The sequence below is a fragment of the Emydura macquarii genome, unplaced genomic scaffold (genome assembly GCF_026122565.2).
Source record: "Emydura macquarii macquarii isolate MOO-44397 ecotype Brisbane River unplaced genomic scaffold, CSIRO-AGI_Emac_v2 contig_1253, whole genome shotgun sequence".
NCBI classification, from domain to species: Eukaryota; Metazoa; Chordata; order Testudines; family Chelidae; genus Emydura; species Emydura macquarii.
In genome coordinates this window covers 90,430,001-90,444,611 of record NW_027131390.1, presented here as the reverse complement: position 1 = coordinate 90,444,611, position 14,611 = coordinate 90,430,001, and the positions used below count along the sequence as shown (strand labels likewise).

Genomic DNA, 14,611 nt, shown 5'->3' with positions numbered 1-14,611 from the left:
CAAATTGGAAAAAGTTCAGAGGAGAGCAACAAAAATGAAAAATGGTTTAGAAAATTTGACCTATCAGGTTAAAAAAATTGGGCATGTTTAGTCTTGAGAAAAGAAGATAGAGGGGGGACCTGATAACACCTTCAAATATGTTAAGGGTTGTTATAAAGAGGGTGGAAATCAATTAGTCTCTGTGTTGACTGAAGGTAGGACAAGTAGTAATGGGCTCAATCTGCAGCAAGGGAGATTTAGGTTAGATATTAGGAAAAGCTTTCCAACTGTAAGGGTAGGAAGCCTGTTCCAGGCTTCAAGAGAGGTTGGGAATTCTCATCATTGGAGGTTTTTAAAAACAGGCTGGAAAAACACCTGTCAGGGTGGTTTAGATTTACGTGGTCCTGACTCAGCACGGGGGGAGGAGAGGGCTGAAACTGATGATCTCTTGGTCCCTTCCAGTCCTAAATTTCTCTGAATCTACATGCCTTGAAAAGTAATAGGGGCTTCCACTTTCTTTAAGAAGAAAAACCTTATCGGTAGGGAAACTGTCATATCATCTAAAATTTTGGCTAGACTTGGAAAAAGGCTGTGTTCAGGTCAGGCTCAGCCAGTTAAGCCTGATCTAAACTTGATCACTTTTCCTAATCTAGAAAAGGTCTACATGAAAGTGCCTCCACGTGCTCCAATACTACAGGAATGAGGGTATATAAGTATCTGAACAGTCAGAAAAATAACTCTCTCTTCCTGACTCTTCCTCAGTAGTGGAGAATCAATTAACTGCTCAAAGACACATTTATAACAAAAATCAACTGTAATTCATATACAAAAGATTACATTAAATGAACAGTGATGAAACCAACCCCCCTCCCCCCCAAAAAAACAACAAAAAACAAAAAAAACCCAGAGTTAGGTCCGCTTCTGAAGCTCACTGAAGTCAATTGGAGTCTTTCCATTGCCTTTAATGGGTTTTTGTATAAGATTCGATGTTCTTAACTCACCGTAGCATACCTTGGTATAGCAGTGGTGTCAGAACAATGTGTGAGGGAATTGTTGCCTATTGGCTTAGGTCCCTTTGATGGTTCTGACATTGAGACATGGTATGGTTAAATTGCTTAAAATATCAATTTCCCCATCTAGGAAACAGGTACAATACTTATTTGTCATCACATGGATGTTGTGACATTTAATATTTGCAGAGCGACTCTGATGAAAAGTACTGTACAAGTGCAAAGTAGTATTATTACTTATGTGCAGTAGCCACTAGACTGACTGTCAGGATGAAATGACAGCTTTAACTGTTGAATTAAATTTCTAGTGGTCAGTTTAGAGCTGAATTTTGCAGTAATTTTAGTGTATGTACCAATAGGGAGAAGCAAACATACATGCACAGATGATTGTTGTAAAATTAAATTTCTTCAGTATCAGTAAAACATCAAAGTGTTTACAAGTGAACCATTTGAATGTCATGTAATATTTTCCCTGAACAACAAAAAGCATACATGGAATACTGCTATGTGTACGGTATCTCTGATACTGTAAAATCTGAAACCACAACACTGCTTGTTGATATAACAAAATAGATTAAACACTGCTTCTAAGTTGTAAATTCAGAGTTCACAAGGATGGATAACAGAGAATGCTTAAGGAGGAAACATATTACGCAGTGCATTCTTCTCTGAACGATAGGAACTGGGATGTACTCTGAAATTGGGGGAAAGGCTAGCAAACCTAAAGAAGAAAACCCAATTAGTGTTCAGGTGATAGATGCTTTTTTGGAGGTGGGGGAAGAAAAGCTATTTTGCCCCAAACTAGGGAAGTTGAAAGCTTATCTGTCAATTAAGAGATGTCAGTGTTAGAGTTTAAACCATAATGACTTACCAGGAATTCCTGTTTACCTCTTGCTTCTTCCGAGAACACAGCTGAAAATCTTGGAATTGTTATAACATTTTATTATCATTTGCAAAACAGATTCTAATTCATCAGATAAAGACACAATTGTATTCATTGACTCTGTCACAAGGATATGCACAGTGATAAGCATACAGATGGATGTACACACTTATACATGAATGAGATATGCTAATTAAAAATTGCAGTGGGCTCTTTATTAAAAATTTATTGTACAATCTAAATCTTCAAAACATTTTACATCAACAAATATAATAGTTTAACGCTTAGAATCATAAGTGATTTATCTTTAAAAGCTTATATTTGTAACGGAATGCAAAATTTTTTGATGAACTGCAGTTACATAAAAATTAGTTTTTATTGGAAGTATTTTGACTGTTATCTGTTTGTTCTCCATCCTTGAGAGAAATAAAACAAGTGTCTCAGCTTTCATTTTATCGGATAGATGGCACCATGTAGCATATTTCCCATGCTAGTTTGAATTACAGCTGTTTATCTTGCAGCTTTCTTTAAGATTAATTAAATGCAAATGTAACTGTGAATCATGGGAATACCTGCCAGACCTCTTATTAATACCTTCACTTAAAAACCCTGTGCCAGAGAGTCATTAATTTGCAAAAGGAAAAGTGCTTTGCCTACAAACAATTCGTAGATGGCTGCCCAATTAGTCCAGTAGCACTCTGATCCTCCTTTCAGGCCCTGTGGCCCTTTGAGGACACAATAAGGCTCCAATGATAACCTGGCAACCTAGGTAGAAACCCAGCCAAGTGTGAGCGTTTGAAGCTGCAGTTTGGCTGCCATCATGTCGGCAAAAAGAAAGAATTCAGGCACCATGTCATCCAGTACAAAGGATAAAAACAGATTCAACCGGAAATTCAATGTGGCACCACATATGGGATACATGAGTGCGGTTATACAACAGGCCACATATTTTTTTTGAACAGTCTCCTGCATGTGATGCCGAGGACATGTGTAACCATCATAACGTCTCTAGGAATCTGTATTTAATTTGAGTTGGGGTGGTGGCAGGGATTGGAGATCTGAAGCCGCCACAGGTTTGTGGCAGATGGCTCTGTGTCAGCTATGACAAGCAGCCAGGCTCAGCTTCCTCTGCAGATTTTCTTTTCTCTCTGATCAGGTAAATATGGGCACACACTGGAAAGTTCTACAGATTCTGCCTTAGGCTGCAAGTTTGTGACTTAGCCCCATCTGTCACAAATCTTCCCTAGGTTCTGTTGTGAGCAGAGACCTGAATTTACCACGTAGTGCTGCCCAAGAAAACTGAGCCATCTCAGCCTATGAGAAAAAGAAAAGAAATCAAATGAAGGAACATTAGCTGCAAAAACACAAAAGAGCCATCCTTAGTGTGAACAAAATAACACAACTGCTTGATAATATAGAACTATTTAATTTCTTCAGAGGTGGAGTCTGAAGTAGTGCAGATAGTATAAATACTACTGTAAACCAGGGTCAGAAAATCCTGCCCTCTGATTGGATCAAAGTATTAGACTTCCAATCCCAGGATGGAACGTTTTTGTAAACAAGTGCTATTTGCTGCAAACACCTCACCTGATATCAGCAACGTTGCTGCTCTGAGGAGGCTCCACGAATGACAGAAAAGTTTTTAAATCAGAACAAAACCAGAAGATGCTTAAGTGATGATTTCATTTCCTCTCCCCAGAAACAAATTTCATTTTTAAAGGGATAGTCACAAGTGAAGCATCACTCTACCAAAAGTAGGAACTGTGCAGTTTGTTTTAAGAATGCTGCAGTCATGAATTTTAGCGCAACTTGATTTTCAAATAGGCTTATTTTTAACATTCGCTTTCTATTAAATAACGTAAACTGCAGGGGCTGGAAAGTTTAGAAAAATAATGAAGGGATATGGTGCCTGCTCTTCACCTTTGCTGCTGGTTCAAATTTGATCCAGGTCAGTAGTGATTAGTTACTGGGTGGTTTTTTATTTGTTATTTGTTATCTACAAGAAATTATTTAGCCATCTCAGTTTATTTGCTATTGCACAAGTGTTCATGGCACCAAACAACTGACTGTTTGGCTGGCAGTCTCAGCAGAGGTGCTGCCAAGGACTGAATGGGCATGAAGACTGAACTATTTCTCCCACCTTTTGACAGGGAAGATCATGGTGGGAGCATTATTTGGAAGTTTATTGTGTTTTGTGTTAGTATCAGTTGTGTGGAGGGAGGGTTTTGGTCTCCAATATTTTCAATCTATCATTTTTCACATGCACCAAACAAAAATTAAATATTTTTTTACAGTAAAATTGGCAGGATTTGCTAGCAATAATGTGCATACTTGTCCTAATTTTACCAGGTTAGTCCTGATTCTTTTGGCCTTTATTTCATAGCAACCTGCTCTAGGATACAAATAAATGCAAATGTTCTTTTCCGCTGCGTGTACATCAGTGGAAGTGTGTTTGGGTTCATTGTTTTCTGATAAGCCAGTACCATTGCACAACTGAATATTTGTGTGGGTTTTGTTTGTTTGTTTGTTTGCCTATACATATAAAACTGCAAAGGCCCTGATTGGCTGTTATTCACAGGAGTGGAGGATGAGTCAATCAAAAGTTCTTAAACCCTCAAAAGATGAGTTAGGGGAGAGGGGGGTGCAGAGGGAGAATTGGTACACTTCCAAGCTCCACCCACAAAACAAGCTCCTCCCACTGGAAGCATGAAAACAATACTCCACTAGCAGAAGGGTAATTTTCCATAACAGAATGGTCCCTCTTCTTGTATGATTTTATCAACGATGAAATAATTAACAATGTTGCCATTTAAACTGCCACCATTAGACTTCAGAGTTAACATTCCCTTAAAATAACTATGGCAAGTTTACCCTATTCTCAGAGCTATTACTTCAGGATATCTGCAGACTTAGGTGGGCAGCACTGCATCAGTATACGCTCTGTTAACATTTTACAATTTATTTCTGCAACCATAAGAACTAAAGATTATTTAATATGAAAGATGACATCGGAAGCACAATATGTCAACCTTCCAGAAAACAACAGTTCATTGAGCCACTTTGAACTGGCTCAGTTCAACCCCTCTAAACCACCTTGTCCTCTCTCTTTTTTTAAAAAAACAATTAGGTAGGGAAGAATCTAGGAAGAGAAGCTTGAACTCAACATTCAAATACATCAAATACCTTTGGAAACAAGTGTTCAAATACTAGAGGTCTATGAGCTGGGTGCATTTTGAGGCATGAGGCTAATTGCCTTCAGCCATCTGAGAAGTACACCAGAAGCCTTCCATTGTTCAAACCAGTATGTCTTGTAGTTCTTTGCTCATTAATTTTAACATTTCCTTCTTTTCTCCATGTTTTAAAGATTGATTTTAGGATGCAGGTTGATGCAATATATTAGTTCAGAGCAGACCAATAAAATAAAACAATAAAAAAAGGGTTACAGACACCTTTTTTTCCAGGTATTTTGAATATATTTCTTATAAAATTAGGAACCACTGTCCTTGTGGCTGGAATGCTCTCCCTCCTACATACGTACCAAGCTACTTTACGTTTATTTCTTCCTAAAGGCTCACTTCTCGGAGCTTGCCTTGCGCCACTGTTCTTTGCTATTGTTATAATATAAAATACTTTAAAATCAGAATAACAATATCATAGATAATAAAAAAAACCACCTGCAAGCAAAAGTATCCTGTCTATCCTAAACAATCCAAATGACATGACTTCGTGTCATTCCTCTTTCCCTGCTTGTTTGTATATTTATAACTAGTAAAACAATGGAACATCTAAGTAACGGAGAAACTGAGGGCAAATCATTTCTCACCAATCTATTAGAATTCTTTGAATGTGACATTAAAGTAATAGAAAAAGGAGAACCAGGAGACAGAATTTACTTAGACTTCGACAAAACTGCTCACAAAAAGTTACTGAAGAAACTAAGTAGACATGGAGTGAGAGGCTAAGTGTGGTCATGGATCAAAAATGGCTAAGAGACAGGACACAAATGATGAATTTTTGTCACAGCAAAGGATAACACTGGGTTTTCTCAAAGTTCCGTTTTAGGTCTGATGTTATTTAACATTTATTTATTTATTCATTCATCTTGTGAGGGTGGTGAGCAGTGAGGAAGCAAAATTTCCAGATGATACAAAATTAATTAGGGTAGTCAAGTCAACAAAAGACTATGAGAAACTACAGAGGGATTTAACCAAACTAGGTGAATGGACAACATGATGACAGATGAAGTTTATTATTGATAAATGCAAAGTAGTGCACACGAGATAGAATTTTTTGAACTACACATACCTTACAGCGTTCTAAATTAACTTTATCAGCTCAGGAAAAAGAATGTGACTAACGCTGAGGACAGCTCAATAAAGACCTCTGTTAAATGTTCAGCTATGGTCAAAAAACATATTTGGATGCATGAAGAATGGTATGGAAAATAATACAGAACATGTTGTAATGCCATTATGTAAACTGCTGATATGGTCTCATCTGGAATACTGTGTGCAGTACTGGTCATCCCATTTGAAAAAGGATTGAAAAGATTGGCATTATTTACCTTAGAAAGGAGACAAATAAGAGTGGATATGATAAGGGTAGGCCCGTCACTCAATGAAAGGGGGGAAACAAACAAAAAGTAATTTAGTACTTCTGCCAGTTCCACATTTCCTGTTGCTGTTTTCACTGAAAAGGTTAATAACAATTGGACATGAAACATAGTGAATGCCAGCAAAAACGAAGTAAGAAAAGAGGCTAAAATAGGGAAAGAGCAAGTTACAGCAATTGTAGTAAGGGCAGTTTAGGTTGGACATTAGGAAAAACTTCCTAACTGCCAGGGTACCTAAATACTGCAATAAATTGCCTAGGGAGGTTGTGGAATCTCCATCATTGGAGATTTTTAAGAGCAGGTTAGACAAACACTTGTCAGGGATGGTCTAGATAATGCTTGGTCCTGCCATAAATATAGGGGAATGGATTAGATGACTTCTCGAGGTATCTTCCAGTACTACAATTCTCTGATTCTATGAAAACAATGATTGGCATAGAGAAGGGAGATTGGGAGCATCTATTCTCCCTGTCTCACAACACAAAAACAAGGTGACATTCAATTAAATTGAAAGGTGGGAAAATTCAAAATTAATAAAAGGAAATACTTTTTCACTCAACATGTACTTAGACTGTGGAATTCATTGCCATAGAATGTAGCAAGATTCTAAGACAGATTGAATGTTTATACAGATAACAGTAATATCCAGAATTATAATAGTAAATAAGAGTTTTGGGGAAGGGATATAAAACCTCATGCTTCAGGGTTTAAACCAATCTCTAATTATTAGAGATTAGTATGACACCTTGGGTGGAAGTGTCCAGTGCAGATTATCCCACATCTGCCTATGGCAGTGTTCTTAGACCTTCTCCTCAGGCATCCAGTGCTGGATGCTAGTAAAGACAGGATACTGGACTAGATGGACCATAGATCTGATCTAATATCACAGCTCCTCTGGTCATAACAGGACAGTTTCTCACTGGACTGTATGCAGGTGAGCAACTTATTTTTTCCTGGGGGAGGGGAGGAGTGATTAAGGGGTAAAGCTTCCCCACAATCTTGCATGACCTGTATAATGGCTGCATAGACCTGCAAGTCTCTGCTCTCCTCTGCTACTCTTCTGGGGTGCATGATACCCTAAGAAGAGCAGGAATGATCCACACTATGCCCACAGCAATGAAATTAGGCAGCTGTGCAGTGGATATATGAAGGTATATCCTGCACTCCGTGCAGGTCCCTTTGTTCGTCAAGGTACTCAGAATGCCTCCCTCTAAGTCTAATCAGCCTGCAACACATAGTTATGCCTAACTAGGAGAGCTGGATGGGAAATGGTTTTACCAACCCAGGAAAAGTTTTGAGATTTCAATGTTTTTTTTCTGCCTCGATTTGGGACAAAAAGAAAAAAACCTCAGAAATCCTGAAATATTTCATTCTGGAAACAATGAAATATGGTGTTTCCAAAACTAAACATGCTCCTCAGGATCCCTGGCTGTCTGCCTGGCAGACTGCAGGGGAACTAGAGATCCTGGAAGTCCCGGCAGCTGCTGACTTAAACTGACATGATTCTTGTCAGTTTAACTGCTGCCACCGCTGAATAGTAGTGTTAAAACTGACCTGACTCTTGGTTTCAAGTTAGCAAGAAACTGGCCAGTGTCACCACTGCTATTCAGTGATGGATAGCAGGAAAACTAACAGGAATCATTTCAGTTTCAGTCAGCAGCTGCCAGGGCTTCCAGAGTCTCCAGCACCGTGTCAGCCAGCCTAGTGGGCTGCCAGAGCTGAAGACCCTGGAAGCCCAGGAAGCCCTGTGTACTTGGTAGTCTGCATGAAGGGCTGAAAGGGAACTAGCAGCCTGGAAGCCTTGCAAGTGCAAGCTGTCAAGCTTTTACGTTCTAGGGTCCATCAGAAGTTTGTCAAAATCAAACCATTTCCAAGAACCAGTTCGATTTTGATTAATAGGCAAATCCTGACGAAAAATGATTCACCAGAATTTTTTCCAGTTAGCTCTACTATACGGTGTAATTGAGCCCTTAGCTCAATGAATGACTCAGAGCAGAGTTTGTAGGCCGGACTGGTATCTTACTTACTTAGACTGGTTTCATACCAGTGTAATACCACTGACCTTCAGTTGAGGTGATCCTGATTTACGCTGGTGTAAATGAAATAAATATCATAGAATCATAGAGTTGGAAGGGACCTCAGGAGGTCATCTAGTCCAACCCCCCATATCAGGCAATGTGTCTTTTTATTTGCATGTAAGGTACTCTTGTGGTGTTGCAGAAATAATAATCGTGATATCAGAAAGTGGGTCAAATTCTGCTGTCAGTTAAATAAATGTCTGCTCTCAGATATATGAGTGAAATTGCCTGTATGAGCTGAAGTTGATGGAACGCCTAGTTGTGCCCATTAAGCTAGCAAGAGTAGATGAGATTACTTAAAACGCCCGGTTCCTTCCATGTCCATCCTTTTGCAACCTTTCTTGCCCCTCCCAACTCCACAGTCTTTTACATTTCCCTTTTAAGTTAAGAAACAGAACTGAGTGATTTAAAAAAGCTTCCTAATGTAAATATGAGAAAATATCAAGAAAAGATGGTAAAACCACTCTTTGCCCCCACCTTTTAAACCCCACTTGACGTCACTGTCATAGGCAGATTCCCCTTTTTTATCCCTGATGGAGTTCAATGGTGTGTTCCACTGGGAGCTGATGCACCATCGTTATTTGTTTAGTAATGACTATGAGTGTGGTGGCTTTCAGCACATGAAAACAAAAACTAACTTTTAACTACATAAAACTAGAGCAGAGCAAATAATGGATAACAAATGATTTTTGTGACAAATATCCTCTCTTCATATTGTGTGATGTAGCATTCAAATTGAAATGTACCTTCAGTGTCATTGAAGTATAAAGGATAAACAGTGTGTAATATGAGAAGTCCTTATTGGACACTTACATTATATATGTTTTTAAAAGACTATAAATATGTATTTATGTAATATACAGTTAAATTGATGCAATCTATTGTGTAATCGTGTTCACTTCCATGGGATTTTTGCGGGGAGTAGGGAGTGGGAGAGTTGTTGGTTTGAACTTCCATTAAAACAAATAGTGACACGTCAGATCTTGTGTTCTGGTAGATATCAGCTTTGCTTAGGCACTCAGAGGTACTTGGCTTCATTTTATACCTCATAGTGCACCCAAGGCTTATTCACCACACAACCTTCAGTGTCCTATTTCTTAAGTTGATTGCCTTTTTTGCAACAAGTATAATTGTATCTTCCTTTTGCCTCTAACTTTATAAGTTGGCACAAGCACCGCATATAATCGACAGAATAAGGAATCAAATCAAATCAAATCAAACCAAAAGCAGTACTTTTGATACTCTTAATAATACAGTGGCAACAAAAACAAGCAGAAAATGTAAGGAAAGGCACTTTCTGATGTGTTATTTCTATTTCAAGATTTATGAGACTTATGTCTAAAATGTAAAGGAAAATATTGTTTTTGTTTTTAAAGAGTTTTTACATTTCTTTGCAGGAACACACAACTGTATTTTGAACTTCTACTAACTGAACATGCCAGAAAGGATTATGAAAGAAAAAAAAAGTAGTAAGTTGCAGCTCATTTTTTCCACTTTCCCTGTATCACTATTGTACATATTGTATATGGACTCCTAAATGTAAAGCAACTAATATCTGTGAATAAGCATGTGTATACCCTAGATGAGTTCACTGCTGAGATATTGTTTACTGCTCTTTTCAACTGTCTAAAGAAGGATTTCAGCATTTCTGTCATTACCATTTACAACACATCTCTAAGTTGACATTCTTTCAGAGCCTTTTAATGGTAGTTTATTTGCAAAATAAACAACTCTTATATATTTGGGTGTAGGTGCAAAGGGAGTAACTGTGTTCATATTCTCAGGGCCTGATCCAAAGCCCATTAAGGTCAAATGGAATCTTTTCACTGATTATCATAGGCTCAAGCTCTAGTTTTGTAACTCTAAAATAATTTTTTCCCACTCTTTTAGTGCTACTTGTTGCAAAAACTACTACAAATCTTAAAATTTACAAACACTTGGTTGCAGGGTTAATAATGTGCAATTTGAAGTGACGTGATAAACTGCTCCATTTCTGTGGTGGCACTTTCGTATAACTAATTCACCAAGGAGTGCTTTTTCAAAAGGAGGCAGTGGAAGCAAAGGAAGCATTTTGCTTATGGGGCTGTGCACACATCACTCTCTGTGCCATATTTTGATATCATACCCTTTTAGTATCAAAATTTGTTCTGCCACTACTTCCATTTTCAGCATCCTAGCATTCCCTTTATGCAGGAGCTAGGGTTCCATATGCATAAGGTAGATCCATGGGAAACAAAACTGCTAACTGAACTTGAAAAATTGGGAAATGTCAAGGTAAACGTTTAAGGACTGTTTTCTCTTTGAAGTCTACATGTATAGTATTGACTCAAGAAGTAATGCTGAATACTAGAAAGTGTTCAGTCAGCATTTTAAACTATTATGAGCTACCTTCTGAACCATTGCCAAGTTAATAGACAATGAAAGATAATGAGCTTGAAATTGGGTGTTAAATTGCATTTTTGGTTCTCTCCCTTTTTACTTGAAGTTTAACTGTTTCCTGCAGAAACAACATTTTCTTTTGATGTATCATTATGTAAATGTCTATTTTTAGGTCACCAAATAAGTCAAACATACATTCAGGGCTAAATTTCACCTTCTTCTGCATGTGTATGCAAAAGGGAGTGAGGGAACAGATGATGTTTGCATTGAGGGGCCAGGCATTTTCTGGTTCACAGTAGGGGTAGGGGGATGAGTGCTGCTTTTAGCATTAGTGGCCCAGGTTAGGAGAGGTTTACTTGGCAGGTCCATTACCTTCATGCTGGGGTGTCTGCAGAGAAAGTGAGACCACTTACTAACCATGTTAAACAGGTATCGCAAGGGACACCTTTACCCATGATCCTCCAGGCCTCTAAAGATGTGGTGGAAACTTTTCAAAAGTGCTTAAGTGATTTAGGAGCCTAAGTCCCATTGACTTTCAATAGGTGTCAGGCTCCTAAGTGACCTAGATGCTTTTAAAAATGTCCCATTATGCCTTTATAATACTCAGACCCTGTGCCTCGCCTGGGTCCCCAGTGCACCTGAGATTTGTAAAAGAGCCCCAATTTAGCACTCAGTGTTGTAAATTTTCACATTAGCGCATATAAAAATAATATCTATTTTATCAGAATAACACAATGTGATAATAGGTTGTTAGTGAAATAATGTAAAAATCAATACATGATCTATAATCACATAACTGAAAAAAGTTTGATTGCTTCCCTGGCATACAAATGCATCTTAAAAATCTGAAAGCAAGTTTTGCGTAGATCAAGGGATCAGAATTTAAATGGTCAGTCCAACAATTTAAACATTTATTTCTTTAAATAAATCATTGCAAAGAATAATGGTCAGATAAAGATTAGTAAATGATGCTTTCAATAAACTTTTTTTCTAAGTTATTCATATAAGAAATCATAAGCACATTAAAAGTTAACTTTATTTCTTTTAAACTTTTACTACAGTTAAATATTCATAATAATTGCCAATATAGTTGCAAAAGGGGGCAAAAGAACTTACCTGATGTCATTCACCTGTACTTCTTGAGGACTGTAGATTAAATTATGATAGGACGGTAGATTTATCCTCATTAGTATAATTGTAGGATCTTTCTTTTACTTTCCTTTTAAACTAATGAGTTACATTAATCCAGGTTCATTTTTATAAGCCTCTTGGGTCCAAATGTAAAGGACAGTCATTTTAGAAAACAATAAATTTAAAAAAAAAAGCATGTAGCATGCATTAAGTGTATGTATTTCATAAGACCTAGGTTAATACAACGGGCATCTAGTTTAATTAATCCTTGTTAGTGTAACAACTAATATCCCTTCCTAGCATGTTTCCTTTAAACATTAGTATGTTAATTAAATGTTGTGGGTTTTTTTAAGGTTTTTTCTTTGTACTTCAATATGGCATTATATTTTGTAAAACTATTCTGAACAACTACCTTATAGAGATGTTTCCTTACAATCTCTGGTCTCTTGCAGAAATTCTGAAGCCTTTTAAAAAGCTGTTCAGGTGTAGAATACAGATATTCAGCTGCAGGAAAAAGAGATACATTTTTAATGAAACAAAAACCTCAAAGCACACACTCGATATTAGTCACTTTACTAATTAAAAATGCATATTGCTCTGTGCCGCCTCATGTTTTACATTATTTAAGCATGATTTTATAAGGTTACCTCAGCTCACAAGGATGTTTAATGCTAAATAAGACTATGTAGTTGTGCTGTTTAGACATCTCCTTTGGGTGATTAAAATACATTATTCTAATGTAACACAATGCATATGTGATACATTTAGTGATGAGATTTTTCAAAGAACTGGTACTATATTAGTGTGTATCCTGTACCACAGTTGCATATTATTAAGTATTAAATTGTCTAAATAATTTGGTGTGATTTTCAGGCCTCTATTTTTCTCTCTGTATATCGCTAAAAAAATCTGCAAGGCATTGCAGCAGCATTGACCTTTTTATAAAAATCTATCATTATGGGTTCTGTATGCTAACAATGAAGAATGCTATTTCAAAACTTGCTTTTGTGTTATCTTGAAGAACAGATGGTAAATATAAACTTAGTCTACTGTATTAAAACACACAAAATTTTCCTTAACACTAACATGTTGGCTTGCCAAATAAACAATTGCTTTTGCTTAAGTTTATTCTCAAACTTTATACTTTAGCATGAATCATGTATTAAATTTCAACAAAAAGAATGAGCATTAAAGCAGCTACCTGGAAATATTTCTGGAAACACCAAAGCATTAGGACATAGTGGATAACAACCACAATATACAGCTTCTATCCTGAAGATTAAAAATAATAAACAAATACATTAACAATACATCAGTGAGCCAAAAATATATTTGGGTCCAACAGCATTGAAGTTGCCTGCATAAAGCAGAAGTAAATCATTTTCCCTGTTCAGCAGTATAATCCTTCTAACTGCCAAAGTTGCTCTTTTTAAAGATAATTTTATTGATCATATGAATTACATAGAACAGAACAGCGAGCATATGTTTTGTTCACTGAATAAATCAAAGCGCAGCTCTGCATTTTTTTGTTTTTTAAATACTGCTTAACACATTTTATAATCAGCAGACAGACACATGTAACAACACAGTGAAGTATGGACAGCTTTTCTTAATAATGCTGCAGAAAAACAAGGATATTCATACAATAACAATTACCTGGCATAAAGTGCTTTGTCCTTAAACTATAGGAATTCAAAGGCTACACTTAAACATTGCCTAAGAAAAGTGCCAATATGTTGGGACATATTAGTTTTATGCACATGCTTCAGATCATATGATTTGGGACACAAAATTTGTATTAATAAATATTGTCAAGAATTTTTTGCCAAAGCATTTAGTAGTTTATACTGCTGTTTTCTTGAGGAATAATTTATATAACCTTCCATAACATCAAACCTAAATATTTTATAATTGCAAAAGAATGTCAGAAAGTTATCAAATAGCAAATCTAAAAAGAAATTATCATGTTTACATTTGCATTTTGATAACTGAACAAGTTAAAGTACTGAATATTTAACTTATTCCTTCTGTATAATGGCCACTGATCTGACATATAATAAACTTTGAAGACACAACTGTAATTTCTGTTGGCCAGAAATTACACAGTGAAATTCAAAGCACTTTTTAAAATATGTTCTTTTATGAGAGTCTTTGAATATATCCAACATGTTGACCATAGAAGGACTTTATTTTTAACTTCAGCTTTTTTCCGGGTCTTGTCAACATTTACTTTTTTAAAATTTATAATGACAAAACAAATGCATTTTAACATGTTGCTGTGCATTTTGTTTTTATTTTATTACATTTGCCTAACCTGGTTCAGAAAGAATTGTTTCTTTTGGTCCTAAGTTTTGGAGAAAAAAAATGATGTTTAAAGTTTTGTTCTAAATATGTTCTTAGCCTTAGCATGACCAAGATACACATTTCCTCTCGAATACTTAGCAGGATATTAACTGTTAATTTTGTCAAATAAACTTTTAAAAATTGTAATTTCATGTTTTTAAAAGAAACTAACATGCATTTCAAGCTGCATTTTAAA

The 14,611-nt window shown here is 36.5% G+C and overlaps 1 protein-coding gene across 5 annotated transcripts in view; it reads right to left on the bottom strand.

Moving 5' to 3' along the window:
• Positions 1–2,346: 2,346 nt before the first annotated feature.
• The window catches only part of GTDC1 (glycosyltransferase like domain containing 1), a 195,156-nt gene continuing 182,891 nt past the window's right edge, over positions 2,347–14,611 (bottom strand). For 4 of the 5 annotated variants that reach the window (XM_067549499.1, XM_067549502.1, XM_067549500.1 and 1 more), the window contains 3 exons: positions 13,274–13,344; positions 12,485–12,576; positions 2,347–3,186 (listed from right to left, as the gene is read on the bottom strand). In XM_067549499.1, coding sequence (XP_067405600.1) covers positions 3,103–3,186; positions 12,485–12,576; positions 13,274–13,344 — 247 coding nt within the window. In that variant the 3' untranslated portion in view covers positions 2,347–3,102. Of the gene's footprint in view, positions 3,187–12,483; positions 12,577–13,273; positions 13,345–14,611 lie in introns of those variants that run through there. The other variant, XM_067549501.1, reaches the window with a different exon arrangement.